Raw genomic sequence first — 19,245 nt, 5'->3', positions numbered from 1 at the left:
AAGTAGGGGGGGGGATGGGCCTGGGTCCGCCTGCTTGAAGTGCTCTGCAGTACAGAGTAAAATTGCTGCTCAAGGGACCTGCATATTGCTGTCATGGAGCTGGGTATGATATTTGAGGCTGGCAAAAAATATTTTTGAAGTTTTTTTTAGGGTGGGAGGGGGTTAGTGACCACTGGGGGAATAAGGGGAGGTCATCCCCAATTCCCTCTGGTGGTCATTTGGTCAGTTCGGGCACCTTTTTGAGGCTTGGTCGCAAGAAAAAATGGACCAAGTAAAGTTGGCCCTTCTTTTTTCCATTATCAGCTGAGGACGCCCATGTGTTAAGCACACCCCAGTCCTGCCTTCGCTACGCTTCTGACACGCCCCCGGGAACTGGTCATTCCCGTGACAGAAAGCAGTTGAGGGCACCCAAAATCGGCTTTCGATTATGCCAATTTGGGCGACCCTGGGAGAAGGACGCCCATCTCCCAATTTGTGTTGAAAGATGGGCGCCTTTCTCTTTCAAAAATGAGCCCACAACTGTACACCCTCACAAGACTTGTTTTCCACAATAACTTTATAACTGAACACTGCAAGTTCATGGTAAAAGAGTTAGAGTAGGGGTTATCAGATTTTTGGTGGGTATAACTAAATCTAGATGCTAAATAAAAATGTGAAATTCCATTGATTACTTAAAATTGTATTATATATGAATTTTATTTGATAACTAAAGATTTAATTAAACATGCATTTGAATATATACTTCAATATTTGTAGATGTATTAGTATAATAAAAAGGTTCTACAAAGTATGAATTTACAAATTTGTGCATGTATGTACTCATTCAAGTTACTATACACTGAAGAGATGTAATAATACTTAGTTCAGTGATTTGTTGCTTTTACAATAATAATAGCATTACCTTATCAGGTGCTTGAAGAAGTTCAAGGACATCCGTGTAATCAAAGCCTTCGTTTTTGAGTAGCTCAGTCTGTAGATGATGGTTCATTAAGACAACACAAGCCAAGGTACATGCTGTTTCAACCTAAAATAAATATATCTTAAATAATATGAAAGTGTAGCCAGGGTATCAGTCCTACTAGCTTGGAGTTTGAATGCACATCTGCTCTTATTCCATACTTACGCAAATTTACCCCAGGGCTCACCCTATTCACCCTGCAGGGGACTGGTCCCATATACCTTCAGGTTTCTGGAGTTTGGTTTGAGGGGAAGAGCCCTGTAGTATCGGAAATCAGGGTTCTGGGACATGTGCCTGCTAAAGTATAGATGGTTGGTTTCAAAACAGACAGTTGCTCCCTGAGTTCTGTGATAAATCCCCCTAGTACCCCAGACTTTAACAGAGAACATGTTAAACAACGTACAGCTTTACTGGCATATACTTGTTAACTGTAATGTATAAAATATAATACAAAGGTATTTACAAAGGACCTCTAAGTTTTTTGTGAGTAATGGTTTTTAATTTATTACCATACACTTTTAGATTTTGTATTGGCTGTAATTCCAAAAATCATTTTTACTTCACAGTGATGATTGAAGGATCTCTAAGGTTTTTTTTTTTTAATGTAGACAAAATGAGAGAATTGGTGATTAAAGTAGTGTTTCTTTATTTATTGAAGACACTTTTTATACTGTATCTATTGGTGTTGTTTACTAATACCAGACATCTTTTGCTTAAGTAATAGGCTATATGCAGCTGTCACGACTAGATTTCTAATGCCATTGCCTAATGCCTGGAAAAAAGATGCTAAGAGGCCTGTTTACTAAGGTGCGTTAGTTATTTTTAGCACATCTACACTTAGTGCGTGCGCTAATGATGTAGACACCTATAGGGATATTGTTGGCGCCTATAGGCTAACCATGTAGGCTATAGGCTAACCATGTAGGTGCCTATAGGGATATTGTTTGTCCTGTTTGTCTGTCCTAATTAGATTGTAAGCTCTGTCGAGGAGGGACTGTCTCTTCATGTTCAAGTGTACAGCGCTGTGTATGTCTAGTAGCGCTTTAGAAATGATAAGTAATAGTAGTTGTAGGCATAAAAATGTTAACACAACTATAACGCTGCTTAGTAAACAGGGCCCTAATTTTTAAAGGGGCCCTTTTACTAACCAGTAGTAGGGCTACTGCAGGTGTAGTGTGTGGCAAATTGGCCTTACCGATTTTCTAGGAGGCGGTAAAGGATCCAGAAGTAAATGGCTGCATGCCAATTTTCTAAGTAGTGCATGGCCATTTTTGACTCTTGAAAAACAACCCTTTTACCCACTACAGTAAGAAGTGGCCTCGCGCCACATTTTAACGCTGCTTGGCAAAATGGCCTCAAAGTGTTTTTGCCGTTTGGCTGGAAACTAAGCACTGACTGTAAGAGTGAGGGATATATTTATGACATATTCGTTTATTTATTAAGCCAATTTTTCAGTAAAGCACTGTGTTTCGACGAACATCCTCTAGATAGAGTCATGTTTATGGAAGTCATCATTTTGTAAGTACTGTACCCATGTTTCCAGTATGAAATGATATCAGTTTTTATATTGTCTTGAGATTCATCAGTTTGCACCATCTGGATAAATTTATTTGAAAATGAGAGATGTATAATGTATCTATATTTGCCTCTAACATTAATTTCAATTTTTTTAATAATAATTGTGCATTTATTGATTTATACATTTTTGATGCATCTATTTTTATTGATATGATAATTTATTATTTAGAGACTTGGAGGCCCTTTTACTAAGGCTCGGTAGGCCCAACGTGGGCCTATTGCGCAGTAAAATGCACTACCGCGGGACGTGCTAAAGTGACTTGCAATTGTTTGGGCTGCAGTATGCGCTACTCCCGCAGTAAAAGAAATATTTTTATTTTTTGCTGTAGGAGTCATGTCTGGGGTAGAGATTAGGCATGCCTGTGTTAACATTGTAGTGTGGGCACGCTACCCCATTACCACAGGAGTAGCTTGGGAGCCCTTACCGTCGCCTAAACAGGTGGTGGTAAGAGCTCTCAGTGGTAATGGCCATGCGCTAATGGGGAAATTAGTGTGTGGGAATCTATCTTATGGTGAAAAAACAGTATGGGCTGTTAATCCTAAACAGGTAATCTAATACTCCAGAGAACTGAAAAACAGCCAAACACAATCCAAAGGGTTGTGTGGAATGAATGTAAAGAAATGAGGAAAGTGGGAAATACCCTCAGAAACCAAGGCTTCTGCCAAGGTCTAATCAACAAGAAACTATCCTATATAATAATTCTCAACTCCAACATTCTGAGTCTGCCTGGAACAATTGTTTCCGCTGGATGTGGTGTCCCTCATGTAGTAGATAATAGTGATGTCATACAACCCACACCAGATTGGCCAGTAGAAGGGAGAGGGGCGGAGCCATGATACAGGGAGCAGTGAATCAGCAAAACACGGGGAATGCACAGCAGCAGGAACAGAAGCCTCTCTCACACATACTCTCTCTCAAACATACACACTCAGAGGAAAACTTTGCTAGCGCCCGTTTCCTTTCAAACAGAAACGGGCCTTTTTTTACTAGTTATCTATAAAAGACTTTGTGCCCGTGATCAAGTTTCTTTCAACTTAGCTCAATAAATGCTGGCTTGACAACCCCACAGTTCAACTGTTAGATTTTCTACAGGGCCCGATTCGTTTCACCCATAACAGGGCTTCCATCAGGAACCACTCAGTTGGATCATACTGACAGGGGTATCGATCTCAAGTTGACTAAACTTGTCTTACAACTGACAGGGTAACTCAGTTGAACTGTGGGGTTGTCAAGCCAGCACTTATTGATCTAAGTTGATGCATGCCATGCTGTAGCTTGAACAGTTTTTGTAACTCAGTTATCTTTAATATTTGTACTCTATTATGGGCAATTTTGCATGATGCTCCTGTATGGGCATTTTTGAATGAGTGGAGTAGGGAATATTTACCCCATGAAAGAAACTTGATCACGGGCACAAAGTCTTTTATAGATAATAGTGTCTTGTTGATTAGACCTTGGCAGAAGCCTTGGTTTCTGAGGGTTTTTCCCCACTTTCCTCATTTCTTTACATTCATTCCACACAACCCTTTGGATTGTGTTTGGCTGTTTTTCAGTTCTCTGAAATTAGTGTGTGGCCATTTTTAAAAAGAGCTGACCACGGCCATTTTTCAGCTGCTCTAGAAAGTGGCCAGAGTGCACAGAAAAACCCAAATGCTAATTGCAGCACCAGCCACTTTCTAGCATGCCTTAGTAAAAGGATACCTTTATGTTTGAGTGGCAAGCTGTATTTTTGGTCTTGTGGACTCCCTATATTGCCCTGCCTCTTTGTGCTTTATGTTTAAAGTAGCAGACAAAGGTATTTATATTTACAAGAATACAATCAGGTTGATCATTAAGCAGACATTAGCATAAAGCATTCAAATTAGTTTTAAACATAAAGGAACTCTGGCCTTGCAGCACTAATACAGGGGTTGCACTGCTGTTCTATGCCAAATTACCAAGCTACAAAGAGATAGCAGTCAAAAGGGGCTGAAAAAAAAATAACAGACAAAACACAGAAAACCATCAGCAGGGGTTGTGCTATCCAATTGGTGGCCATAGTGAATTTTTGGGAAATTTCAGTTCTTCTATGCAGTTCCTTGAGTGCTCTAATGGTGGATAAATACTTTTTTTTTTTTGGGGGGGGGGGGGGGGGGGGGGGGGGGGGGGGGGGGGGGGGGGGGGGGGGGGGGGGGGGGGGAGAAACTTCACAACCATGTGATCTGTATGTACTGTGCTAGAAGTAGAAACAATCTTTTCAGAGCTCTCCAGGTACTGTATCCATTCCTGATGATTGGTCCCCAAACTCAATTCCCTCCTACTATGTGCTACTGAGTGAAATTTGTACAGCTTACCTCTGGTTAATGGTAGGGATTTTTCCTTTGGAAATCCCCCTGGCATCAGGCAGGGTGGGTACTCAACTTTGGACCCAGAGGAGCCTTTATCTGCCAGGAAAGCAAATACTTTTCCTGTCCTTTCAGCTTTCTATTGAGGAAATCCTGATTGCAGGAGTTCTTGGGAATCAAGAGGTAAAATCTATAGATTGCTGTAGACCAGTTTCACCACCTCTAGACTCTACCTTGGTTCACTCTCAACCTTCTGCTTCCAACTATCAAGTGACATAATCCAGTTGCACCAGCCGCACCCAAAAGTTCAAAAATAGCCTACTTGGAAATCACTGCTGGTTGAAGCAGAGTGAGTCCAGCAACTCCCTGTGAGTTCCACTGGTATGGATTAAAGAAACTCACTCAGGTTTTGCCTTTAGCTGCCTGTTGGCTGTGTTTGAGCTCCAAAGCATGCAACACCACCTCTGTTTCTTGTTTTACTCCATCCAGAGAAGAAAAACTCCAGAACTTGGTAAGATCTACGATCAGTTTATACGCTTAAGGGGATGGGTACCTCTTTATAGTGATTTCCCCCCTCACACAAGCTAGCTCAGATTTTTAATATGAGTCACCTGGGGGGGGGGGGGGGGTGGTCTTTATGTACAGACTGCTAAACTTAGGAAGTCAAGTGCTGAATATTGGCACTTAACCACATAAGTGCCAACTGCGTCCTGTGGTGATATTCTGCAGCACTAAGGGGGAGATTCTATATATGGTGCCTAAAAAATCTGTGTGGAAAACATTTCCACCTAAGCGTATTCTATAAGTGCTGCCTAGATTTAGGCGTGGTATATGGAATATGCTGAGTAGATATCCCAGCGCCTAAAACTACATGTCCATTTATACCAATGAAAACATGGCGTAAATGCCAGCATGTAGATTTAGGCGCACTGAGCGATATTTTATAACTATGTGAGTAAATTTTAGAATGCCCACAAAGCACCCATTTCCACGCGTATAACCACACCCCTTTTGCCTGTGTGCATTCAAATTTAGGTGTTCTGCATTGCAGAATATGCTTAGTGATTTGTGCGTGTAAATTCTAAGTATTGTCAATTAGTGCTCATTATTGCTTAAGTGCTGTTAACGCTGATTGGCTTGTTAAGCCAATTAAGTTACGCATGTTGTTATAGAATCCGCTTGGATTTTGGTGCGGAATGCTAGGCGTGCTATATAGAATCTGGGAGTAACTGGCTAAGTGCCACTGAATGTCAGTGGATAGCCCTGAACAAACAACTTAACCATCCAGGAATGTCCAGTTAAATCGCTTTGAATATCGACCCCTTTGTGCATTGGTATTCCCTCCCAGTCCTCAAGGGCTGCCAAGAATTCAGTTTTTCAGAATATTATAAGAAATGTGCATAACAGGTAGAAGGCATACAAATCTGTCTCATGCACATTCATTATGAGTATGAAACAGGGTTAGCCTCGGGAAACAGATGGAAAAGAATACATAATCAATGAGCGTTAGGATACAAATATGACGTAATAGTGTTTTTACTTATTGTATGTTGTTGCTATGAATAGCACACAGAGTCAATAGATGATAATCCCAGGGTTTTTTTAAATGGTCTTAGAAGGGTCAATTTGTGATTAGAATTATAGTTCATGTATTGAATTGAATAAAGAAGAAAGATTAAAGGTTTTGATGGTATTAAAAATTTTTGTAGTATTGTCATCAACAATTGATATAGTATGTTTATTCATTAGGGATATCCTGAAAACCTGACCATTGGCAGTCCTCAAGGACTGGAAGTGAAGATCAAGGATTTAGTATGAACTTAGTTGTAACTCCCTATAGATACAGAATAACAAAAACAAGTCATTACGTCAAACCTTAATCTGAAGAGAATTATGAGTTCTAAGAAGCTGCATGAAAATGAGTAAACCTCTTTCATCTGGTACCTGACCATTGGCAGCCCTCTGGGAGTTAGTACGATCTTACTTGTAAGTCTGTACAGATGCAGAATAACAAAAACATGTTATTACTTCATACCTTTATCTGAAGAGAGTTATGAGCTCTAAGGAGCTGCATGAGAGTTGGTAAACCTCCTTCCTCTGCTATTTTTTCTTGACTGTTGGAATTGTTTGTATGGGCCACACCTGTAACAATCTACAGAGTCAATATTTGTTTCGTGAAATTTGTAAGTACAAAAGTATATAAAATTCCCAGGGTATAGTTGATACAAAGTGTCATCAAACTATAGTCTGTAGAAAACAATACATATCTGGGTATAATTATATTTCTTACATGACACGAGGTTAAGTCTTATGAATGGAACTTTAGTTGATTCCTAATATTGGTGAAAAATAATGATGTTGGAAATTGGTAATCAGGAATACATTTTATTTAGGTTTTAGATTCTGGGCTTTATTCCTCCATCACTAACTCCCAGTTCCATGTTTTCCACCTTGTTGTGCCTGAACAGCCTTCCTGAGAAGCTCATAATGCTCCCTCTCTGGCCCTATTCAAGCCTCACCTACAATCCTACCTTCTATAGGTTACTTTTAAATATTCATTTCTGGCTCTCCCAGATAAGAACCTTGTTTATTTTAACCATGTTTCCCATATTGAAACTATTTCCTGTGAGAGGATGGAGAGCTTGCTTTGGCTTTTTGTGTTACCATAAGTGCTGCTGAGGAACGATGGAGGAGAGAGTGGAGACCAGGTGGTACTCGGCATTGGAGTTGTGAAATATATATTATTACTGGTGTGTGTGTGAGGATTTCTTTCCTTTGGCCTCATAGAGATAGGAGTATAGAGCCGGGTATATGACCTGCTCTGGTGGGGCAGCCATAGGACCTCTATGTCTTTTTAAGCTACACCAAGAGTATAATTGAATCTGAATAAACTAAATCTAACAGTCCGTTTATACTGCATGTTCTATCATAATATTGTGTGTGTGTGTGGGGGGGGGGGGGGGGGATCAAAAGGGGCTACCGTTAAGATGGGTTATTTTACTACAAGTCATGACATTTTAGCACAGGGTCTCATTTTATGCAATGAGACCCTGTGTTAAAACAGTATGACTTGTGATAAAATAACCAATCCTTAACATTAACCCACATTGATAATTTCCTCCATTACTGAGCTACAGTACTTTTTATTACATTAAAAAAAAACTTTACTGAGCTATCATATTTAAATCCTGAATCATTTTATTCAGGTTTTACTACACTGTTTACAAGGGCACACAGTATATGCACTCCTAGTCCAAACCATGTATTACTTGATAAGTACAACAAAAAATTTTACAGACCAAGACAGATGGTTCCTAAGGCTCTGATGACACACAGGAGAGTTTTCACTGCTATCTTGGAACTTCGCATGAGTCGAACCAGAGGAGCTATGCCATTCTCCTCACATATTTTATCTTGATGATGCTTGCTGTCTTTGCTTAGAGCTATCACTGCTTGACCTCCTTCCATAAAAAACACCCAGGAAGAAAAATAATGCATACTTATATAAATAAATAAAACGGAAAGGCTGTAAGACATCTATAGATCATTTCTTCAAAGTCAGTCTGCAGCAGTATTTTTCTAAATATATATAAAGATAAAACTATAAAAGCAGCTTACCAACATATTGCATTATATCAGATGGTAACAAAAGCATATCAACAATAGAGTTGTAACCAATCTGCTCTGCCATGTATTTCTGCTGCTTCACTTTTTGTCCTGCCAGGGCCCACAAAGTTTTGGCACATTGTTCCTTCACTTCCAACTGGAAAACCTTTGAACAGGAAACAGAATAGTTAAGACAAACAGCAAGCATGTTATTTACAAATACTTCAGCCTCACAGATGGCATATACCGTAAGTAATGCCACACTGGGAAAAGACCAAAGGTCCATTGAGCAAAGCATCCTGTCCACGACAGCGGCCAATCCATGCCAAGGGCACCTGGCGAGCTTCCCAAATGTACAAACATTCTATACATGTTATTCCTGGAATTGTGGATTTTTCCCAAGTCCATTTATTAGTGGTTTATGGACTTGTCCTTTAAGAAACCATCTAACCCCTTTTAAACTCTGCTAAGCTAACCGCCTTCACCACGTTCTCCGGCAACGAATTAATGAAGCAAACTCAAGGCATGATTTGGAAGAAGCATGATGTGTGTTTGCTTTAAATGTAATAACGTAAAGAGCTGTCCCCTCTGGGGTTTTGTTTCCCTTCATTTTGGAAATTCTGAGTTTTTAAACTATGTTTTGGTTTTAATGCAGTGATTTTTGTATGATTGCCTTTATGTCATGTAAGTTGTACCTTTCCTCAATTGAAGTGTTTTCAAAAAATGCTAAATTTCATGTACATTGCATGTTTTCTTTTAGGACCTTCATACCACTGGCATTCAGAAATAGCAACCACCATAGCCTCCACTATTGCCAGTAATTGTAATTATGGGTCCACTGTGTTTTTCAATAATTTTCAATGCACTAAAAATGTATCCATATGTACAAAAATAGAAAGAAAACATTACTTAGCTTTCGTTCAAATAATCACCAGAACAGGAGCCACTGACAAGATCATGTTTCAAACAGTGCTCTGCCTCAGGGTAAAATAGTTCTTAACACAAATAGAAAGGCTATTATATTACTTCAAGGCTATTCTGCCCAATCAAACTTTTATAAAGGCAACACAGAAATTGAAGTACTTTTGTAAAAAAAAGGTTTCTAAAATCAGCTCTACAGTTTGCAAGTGTATGTGTTGTCACAAAATGAAAAAAAGAAGGACAAAGTCTGTGACAAAACGCCTAGCCACCCGCTTGGGCTACCCCCGCAGCCACTTAGAGGGTCTATCCCCATGACAGCTTAGGTCCGCCTGCACCTTCTGCTTGTGCTCTACACTAGCACCCTCCTCCCACCAACTGGGTCCCAAACGCCTCTGGGTGAGTCTCCTGCTCTCAAATTATCCCCAGTGATTTCTAGGTTACTGGGGGTCACACTCCCAGTGGTCCCACAGTTCCCAGAAAGCACTCACAGACCCATTACACAAACCACCAGGATTCTTAGTCGGTTCAGACAAGCAGAAGCAATAAACACAAAAATGTTTATTGTCATAAAAATATTGAACAGTGAACCATAAAAACAGATAGAACAAAACAGCAGTAAAGAGGTCTTTATCTCTCTACTTCCAAACTGAGACTGGAGAAAAAGCCAGTACATCCTAGTTGAATTTTAAGCTTCTGGGTCAATGAGAGCTCAGAACAACAAGTTAAAAAAAATAGCTGGCCACATCACTGCAGGTTACCTCTTATCTGTGTTAACTAAAGAGGGAACAGTCCTCTGTTAACAGCTTTAAATATATACATGCACCACCTGCTGGCCAAACTAGAGGAATACACTTCAAGTGTTTTACAGGCTTAAAACCCACTGTTGTGTCACAGCGCTGTGTACGTCTAGCAGTGCTATAGAAATGATAAGTAGTACTAGTAGTAGCCTACTGATGACCATTAGGCAGCAGTGGGAATCAAGCCTGGTTTCCCTAGGTCTGCAACCCGCTACACTAACCATTAGGCCACTCCTCCACTGGTGATAACTGGCGTTAATTGGTGCTAATTGGCACTAATTTGCAGTTATGCGTGTAACTGTACTTTATTGCTATTCTATAATGTAGTGCTCAAAATCTATAGCATGTAACTGCAAGGGGTCTTGCGCATAAGAGGGGAATGGGTAGATTAAGGACATGTCAAACATTTACGAGCTAAGCTTCTAGAATCATATCAGTTACATGCACAACTGCAACATTTAACTGTGGACATTTATGCTAGCCATTGACATGACATAAGTGCCTGTGCCTAAAAGTTGGTGTGTAAAATGCCAACTTACTCTAGTATTCTATAACAGTGATTACGCATGTAATATCCGATATAGAATTTGTGGTTATTTAGCTGACAAGTATAGAATTTACCCCTTTGTGCTCAGCCTACTTTTATAAAATGGTCCCTATTCTTTCTAGCAGGAAGGAAAAAAGGAAGATATGTTATAAATGGGTCACTACAATGACAGAGTTCAAGCATTTTGGGGAGAGATACTATTGGGCTCATTTTCGAAAGAGAAGAACGCCCATCTTTCGGCATAAATTGGAAGATGGACGTCCTTCTCCCAGGGTCGTCCAAATTGGTATAATCGATAGCTGATTTTGGGCGTCCCCAACTGCACTCCGTCGCAGGGATGGCCAAAGTTCAAGGGGGAGTGTTGGAGGGGTAGCGAAGGCAGGACTTGAGCATGCCTAACACTTGGGCGTCCTTGACCTATAATCGAAAAAAAGAAGGATGTACCTGATGAATACTTAGACATTTTCACCCGGACCTGTTTTTCTTACGACTAAGGCACAAAAAGATGTCTGAACTGACCTGATGACCACCGGAGAGAATCGTAGATGACCTCCCATTACTCCCCCAGTGGTCACTAACCCCATCCCACCCTCAAAAACCATCTTTCAAAATATTTTGTGCCAGCCTCTAAGCCAGCCTCAGATGTCATACTCAGGTCCATGACAGCAGTATGCAGGTCCCTGGAGCAGTTTTAGTGGGTGAGTGCACTTCAGACAGGCCCACCCTCCCTACCTGTTACATTTGTGGAGGAAACAACGAGCCCTCCAAAACCCACCTGAAACCCACTGTACCCATATCTAGGTGCCCCCTTCACCCGTAAGGACTATGGTAGTGGTGTAGAGTTGTGGGGAGTGGGGTTTTTTTTTGGGGGGGGGGGGGTTGGGGGGCCCAGCACACCAGGTAAGGGAGCTATGTACCGGGGAACAATTTATGAAGTCCACTGCAGTGCCCCCTAGGGTGCCTGGTTGGTGACCTGGCTTGTCAGGGGGACCAGTGCACTAAAAAATGCTGGCTCCTCTCATGACCAAATGGCTTGCATTTGGTTGTTTCTGACATGGACGTCCTTGGTTTCGAAAATAATTGAAAATCAGAAACGACCAAGTCTGGGGATGTCCATCTCTAAGGACGACCAAATTTAAGGATTTGGACGTCCCTGACGGTATTGTCGAAACAAAAGATGGACGTTCATCTTGTTTCGAAAATATGCGTTTTCCCGGCACTGGATGGGGACGTTTTGCAAGGATGTCCAAATCGAAACATGGATGTCCCTTTCAAAAATGCCCCTCCATGGGATCTTAGTGGCAAGGAAAGGAGGAGGGGATGAGAAGGAAGACCACAGATCAAGTAGGATCTGAGGCAGTAGACCAGAAGGCACACATGGACAAACCAAGTAGACATTTATCCCCCTAATAGTTAAATTCCATGGTTGGTGTTGCTTTCAAATGTTGACTGAAGCTTTTTTTTTATTTTTTTAAATTTAAAATGAGATCTTTAGAACTGAGCAAAAGAAATACAGTAAGCAAAAGAAAAATAACATTCGCTCAAAGTACAATAAACCTCTAATGTTTTTGATTTTATAAAACTATTCAAAAGGGAGGAAAAAAGGAAGAAAGGAAGAAAAGAAAAGGGGACACGAAGGAGGAAAAGGGATCGCAAAGAGGAGATATAAGCCAATGATTGGAATCCAAAAATAGAACAATACAAGAAAAGCCAAACCGTGCCTCACTCACTTACAAAATTCAAATTACGTACAGACCCCAAATTTTTACCCAGGTTTTAAAGGAATTACGCCTAATAGCTGTTAACTCCTCCAGTTTATATACTGTGTACAGCCAAGACTTCCATTTTGCTATGATAGGAACCCCTAGGGTCCTGTTTACTAAGCTAAAAATTAGCGCGCACTAACACTAGAGACACCCATTGAAATATAAAAAGCACGCCTACAGGCACTGTAGGCGTGCCTAAAAACCACGACTACAGTGAGGCTTAGTAAACAGGGCCCTAGGGGTTCCTCTCATAGCAAAATGGAAGTCCTAGTTGTACACAGTATATAAACTAGAGAAGCTAACAGCTATTAGTTGTAATTCCTAGTGTCTTCCAAGCAGCTGCCAAGGTAAGCTTGGTTATATGTACCAGATGACGAATCAAAAGTGTTTGATATTTCCAAAGTCCCAGAATCTCTTTATTCAACAGGAAAATCCCAGGATCCCAAGGAACCCTCAGGCCCGTTATCCACCGTATCTGAAAGATAATAGATTTCCAGAAAACCGTCGCCACACCCTCTCCAACATAATGCAGAGGACTGAGGAAACCAACAGTTAAGGCGATAGCTACTTTCGCCTGTGATTTTTCAATGGAGTCCCAATCCTCCTGTATATATATGACACCTGAATCATGTTCCCATTGCAGTCTATGCCTTGTTTCCTTTAACTGAAGCTTTTAAAGTTATACTTGGATTTCTGTGCTAAGCCATACCCAGATACTGGTACTGTTTAAGCTGACTGCTGGAACTCACCTGAGTTTGGCTAACTTATGGGGTAAGTTATGACAGCTAATTTGCTGAACTATGTTATGCCTATAGTTGGGTATAAGCACTGACTATCAGAGGTCTGGATAAGTTCCAGCTCTGCCTATGGACCATCCTGATGCTATCCGGATAGCACTGGAGCAATCAGTAATGATTTTCAGTGGTAATTTCACTGAAAATCAGTGGCTGGCCCCAGTGAGCGGTATTTACTCTGATATGAGCTGTTCCTATCCGGATAAATGCAGTTTAATATTGGGCCGTATGTTTTTTACAAACTCTCTCTAGAAATTCAAGTTCCATATGGATACTTATCATAAATGGGTTGGCACTACAATAAAGTGTGAAACCTTAAGACTTATTTATGACCACAACTTAACGGTGTACGTTATCTACAATGACCAACAAGTTTACATAAGAGAAAGGGGTTCTTGCCTTCAAGAGCTTTAGAAGATGTTTTGCTACTGCCTTCTCCAGAAATTTCTTCTGAACATGAGCATTATTATCTGCCAATGCCTCCATGGCCATGGCTGCTTTCAGCTGGATATTGATTTTCCTTCCACAGATGATGCGCACAAGATAAGAAATTGCATCTTCATTTACTATTGCTTCCTGGGTCTCCTGGTTTCCATGAGCAAGTGCTGCAATTGCAGCTGAAGCGGTGCCTACTAGAACATCTTTGAATGAAATAAGAATTCAACCAAAATGAACACAATAGACCACAAAAGATTTTCGCAAAGTAAAAATGAGGTCCACAACTTTACTATATAAGTATCAGGCTAACTGAATTTTGGTTTTGACAATGAAACTGACCCGAAATCGAGGTTTGGGTTTTTGCCAAAAATGCCTGTGCATTTTCGGCAGAAATGGAAACCATAGTCCTGTCCCCCAAGCCTGCTTTTCCCCTGACAGAAAACCTATCCCCCCCCCCCCCCCGTGTTGCTCACCAACTCTGCAAGTTGCTCCTGCCTCCATTGGCTCCTGCTCATGCCATTCCCAATTCCAAAATGGTAGATGCGACTTCCCGTGGCAGTCTTGTGAGGCTGCCATGGGAAGTTGCAGCTGCCATTTTCACAAAGCAGCCAGTGGAAACAGGAGAAACTTGGGATGCTCCTGCCCCAAAGAGGCTACTAGATTACCAGGACTTTTAGAAGGTAGGCCTGGGGGGGGGGGGGGCTACTGGGGAAGGAGCTGGTGGGTGGCCGGAGGGGAGGGGAGGAACAGGTTTTCTGTCAGGGGAGGGGTCACAGTTTCAGTTTCGGTTCTGATCAAAACCAAGCAGTGGATTTTGGCTGTGAATTCAGTTTTGGACGGAAGAAAAACCACTGGTTTTGGTCAGCCTCTAACTAAAGCTTGACAATGTATAGCTTGATATAGCTGCTCTAACAATGAAACATAACAAATTAAATGCACGTTATTTACCTTGTAAATTGACAACATGCCCCCTCAAGGGGCTCTACTTCTTGTTCAATAATGACTATATATCATCAAGACTATAGATTACAGTAATGCTTGTCAGAGGCTATGAATGAAAAAGCAGTTCATGAAGTTTTGTTGTAAATGAATATTTCGATTTGGCTTGTTGAGACTGATGTTATACCACCTGGTTCTTGGAGGATAATTTGAACTGATTTGAGGGATATATTTTAAAAATATTTGTTGGTACTTGCTTGGGTAGATTGGGTTGAATCCAAATAATTGGATATTCAGTTGCCTGAGTGTGCAAATTTTACACATACAATTGCATTAAAAAGCATTGCTTGTAACCATGCATGTATATTACTCTTCAAAAATGTACTTTATTATCATTAAAAAAAAATTAACCCCACAATAGTTGTGTTCATAAATGCAGCTTAAAATAACAAACATAATATTTATATCAGGAAGGGAAAAGCCTCATATATTACAGATTTTAGTGAACTTGCACCTGTGTTTTATCAATCATCAGCAGGTATATTACTCTTCAAAAATGTATTTTATTATCATTAAACAAAACAAAAAAAAAATGAACCCCACAATAGCTGTGTCCATAACTGCAACTTAAAATAACAAATAAACTTATTTATATCAGGAAGGAAAAAACCTCAGATACATTACAGGCTTTATCAATCATCAGCTCAAAAACACCTTCTCTGTCTTAGCACTCAATCCAAAATTAATACAGTGTCACATCCAAAAATATTTAAACAATAATCAAAACTCAAACAATATTTTCAAAATTACAGAGCCTACTTAGCTTTATCTGGCTCAGAAGATAGCAGAAATGGTCCTCCAAATTTGAGTTCAATGTGGTTGACAAGACGAATCGGCAGAATATAAAACAGAATACAAAAACCCATGCATCTCCAAAGGAGAAGATAGAGAACCACTGACACATAAAACTGAAGGCAGAGCAAACAGAAGAGCAAAGAAAGGAAGGAAGGGGAGTTCAAGTAAAACAAACTCAACCAGGCAGCATGAACTAGGTATCATTATCAAATAACAGGAATTTCTTAAAGGAAAGACTTAAAAAATGTACAAAAAACTAAATAAATCATACTGTGATCTTATACATTTTTGAATGTGAGAAGAGCTAAAGTCAAGTATTGTTAAGCCAATATATACATCACAAAGTGGAAGAGTTGAAAAATAAAAGTCACACGGGATAATTCCTCTAGCTGCATAGGTTCTGTTATAGAACACTAGCATAATCTGGTTTATGCTTATATTTAATAAGACTTGATGGACCGCATATTCCAAATACAAGGATCTAGGCAGTGTACATTAAAATCAAAAATATAAAATAAAAAGGAAAGGAATACCATTAATAATAAGACAGAATAAAATGCTCATACATGATATACAAAAGCATTTAGGTGCTCACATTTACACCAGCCATAGTGGAGATGCCTAAATGTGGCAGAGACATATACAACTTATAGTATTCTGTAAGTTACAGGCAGTTATGTCCTATCCAAGCTCTGCCATATGTATGACCCTAGCAAGCATGCGCTATGCAAGATAGTCATGAATGTACAGAATAGTGCTTAGGGGAATAGTGGCATACTGTTATAGGCCAAAGGCTCTGCCCCAGCCCCTTAAATCAAACAGTAGGAGATAAAGTGAAACATTTCCAAATCATCGTGCAGGCACTGGTACTATCTACATTAGACTACTGAAACATAGCTTTTCTAGGACTTCAGGACAAACTAATCAGAAAACTTCAAAATTGTACAAAATGCAGTGGCCAAACTAATCAGAGGAGGTCGATGGACTGATCATGCCACTCTTTCCTCAAGAAACTTCATTGGCTTCCCTGCAAAGCAAGAATTGAATTCAAGCTACTGACCTTAATTTTCAAAGGTCTCTGCGGCCTACCTCCAGGATACATACAAAAATCTGTACATGTATGCCAGACCAGGAGACCTCTCAGATTAAAGACATAAAGCTTATCATACCTAATACCCAAACCTGCCTGTTGAAACGAACCTTCAACACCACCTTACAAGGCAAAGGTTCGGAGCTATGAAACAAGCTAACATCTGATTACATGAACTTCTGACGTCAACAGAAAACCTGGCTTTTCCATAAATATTATGGAATACCACACTAGGAACTAAACCACAAAACCTCCTTAAAAACTCTACTTACTACTAAATCCAATCCCATGCATACTCTCATCTATTATAACATCCTACATCACCTATACATAATTAAATGTTCATGAATGGTTATATGTTTGATGAGGTTATTAAGTTACAATGCTACTCTGTTTAAAGGTAACTGGTTCGGTTAGAATCTACCCTGTTAATTTACAATGTCCTCCGCCTTGAACTTTATGGTTAAGTGGATTACAAATGCCCAAATTAAATTAAATTTAAATACAGACCCTCTTTTCCTCAGCCTGGGAACAGAACCTCTAGAAAGAATGAAAACCCGGCATGACCCCGGGAGGGAAGGGAGCCCGGTCCTACAGTCACTTCCCGGAAGCCTAGGAGCCAGTGCTTTGGGGTGGACCAGGATGCAGATTTAGCTCGATATTCCTGGCTCACTAAACAATACAACATGGATTCACAGTGAGGCTGGAGAAAGGAGGGGCCAACTCAGCCTTACAAGGAAGGAGAAGGTTGAGACCACGGTTGCCAGGTGGGCGGTTTTCCCGCCCAATTGGGGCGGTTTTCCGCGACCCACAGCAGGAAATTTTTGTCCACTGCAGGTCACGGTTTTTTGGGCTATTTTTGGGGTTTTTGTGCTGTTTTTCGGGCCACGGGGGCGGGGCTAATGACGTTTTGGGCGGGGTTTGATGTTTTGGGTGGGGTTGATGATGGAGGGGGCGGGGTTGATGACAGCGGGGGTGGAGCTGATGACAATGGGGGTGGGGTTGGTGACAGCGGGGCGGGGTTGATGACAGCGGGGGCGGGGTTGTGAACTTTTTGGGTGGGTTTTGGGGACGGGTAATTGGCAACACTGGTTGAGACAGGAGGAGTAGCAGCCCTAATGGAGCTTGTGGAGAAGGGAGAGCTCCAGCCTGTGTCAGAGTTACCCCTCCTTTTAGGAGAGGAAGAAATGGAAATTGCTACCAATGAACTAAGCAAGCAGATGATCAGTGTGTAAACACCTGGGAGCTGCTCTTAACCCACAAAGACCCTGCGAGAGGGACTGGGAGTTTGCCAGTTACCAGTAAGAGGGGAGGAGGGGCAGGACCCAGCTGCAGGACGCTGGGTCTGTCAGACAGCGTGTGAGATTTACCAAGTATTTTGGGAGTCCAGTAAACTTTAAACTGACAGGTTTTTTGGCTTGTTTTTCCCAGTGTTGTAGAGCTGTGCTTTGGGGATGGAAAAGTTTAAACCTTTCCTGTGTTTTTCTTTTCTGCTGAATGGGAACTGGTGAGCTTGAAAAGCTGTGCATGAGGAGGAGGGGTGGTTCACACACTCCTCAGTTTTCTTTTGAGGGTTTTTGTGGACTGAGATATGTGGAGCCCCTCTCGTAACAGCTGTAGCTTTTGCTGCTGGTAGGGTGCCAGCTGCAAATTCTGCACCAGCAGTTTGCTGGCTAGCTGCAGCACCTGCCGCCTGTGGCAGTTGGGTCCTTTCATCAGCCTCCTCTGCCTCTATTGGGCCATCTGCAAATGAAGCAGCGGGGGAGGGGGCATTCGAGCACCAATTGCTGCTGATCCTCGTACCCTGCAGGCGGCTCCTGGCTGGTGTCCTCGGCATGGTCTTCTTTTCCCACAGTGCCCTCCTGTGAACCTTCAGCTGCCACTAATCCAACCCGAGCCTGCAGCTCCTCAAAGGGAATCAAAGCCCCTTCTCTGCCCAGCATGTGCTCCAGTAATATAATTCCTTTCTGTTCCCAAATAGTACAAATAGGATTTTCCAACCCCGATTCAAAGGCCATGATCCCCCTTATCGAAATCTGGTCTGTGACAGTAGGTTCCCCACCCAAAGACTTTAACAGGACATTCCAAACAGAGCACAAAGGATTGAGCAGACTTGTGGGATTCGGATATGCGGAAGATGAAGAAGCAAATAGAAGTTATAGGGGGCATAAAATACGCTCTCAAGTGTGATGAAACCAGTCCTCAAGGTGGCGTAATAAGCAAGTGTGGTTGTATAGCTTCAAATTAGGCAAGTCTAACCCCCCCTCCCAACTAAGAAGGAAAATCTCATCTTCAACTTCTTATGGGCCCAACAAAACTGCGACAGAAGCCAATTAGGCCTCCTAAGATCCTTCTGCAATAGGCGTAGGGGTAATGTTTGAAGAAGATACAGCTACTTCGGGAATATCACCATTTTTACCAAACTGATTCTACCCATCCGCGTTAGCAGAAGATCCCTCCACCCCTCCAACTGCCTTTGGGTGCTAGCCAACAAAGCAGGAACATTCAGTTGGTACAATACGGAGACATCTGGAGCTAACTGAATGCCCAAATACTTAAAAGAGCAATCCGACCAATGTAAGGGAAAACTAGGGCCCCAAGCACGTCACAAATGATCTGAGGAGGGCAAGG

At 41.3% G+C, this 19,245-nt stretch overlaps 1 protein-coding gene across 1 annotated transcript in view; it reads right to left on the bottom strand.

Moving 5' to 3' along the window:
• The window catches only part of ANKAR (ankyrin and armadillo repeat containing), a 210,743-nt gene that overhangs the window by 88,666 nt on the left and 102,832 nt on the right, over positions 1-19,245 (bottom strand). The window contains exons 13-17 of the mRNA XM_030210379.1: positions 13,692-13,933; positions 8,480-8,633; positions 8,161-8,322; positions 6,897-7,003; positions 902-1,024 (exon numbers count right to left, since the gene is read on the bottom strand). Coding sequence (XP_030066239.1) covers positions 902-1,024; positions 6,897-7,003; positions 8,161-8,322; positions 8,480-8,633; positions 13,692-13,933 — 788 coding nt within the window. The remainder of the gene's footprint in view (positions 1-901; positions 1,025-6,896; positions 7,004-8,160; positions 8,323-8,479; positions 8,634-13,691; positions 13,934-19,245) is intronic.

This window comes from Microcaecilia unicolor, chromosome 7 (genome assembly GCF_901765095.1).
Source record: "Microcaecilia unicolor chromosome 7, aMicUni1.1, whole genome shotgun sequence".
In the NCBI taxonomy this organism is placed as follows: domain Eukaryota; kingdom Metazoa; phylum Chordata; class Amphibia; order Gymnophiona; family Siphonopidae; genus Microcaecilia; species Microcaecilia unicolor.
This window is presented reverse-complemented; position numbering and strand designations above follow the sequence as displayed.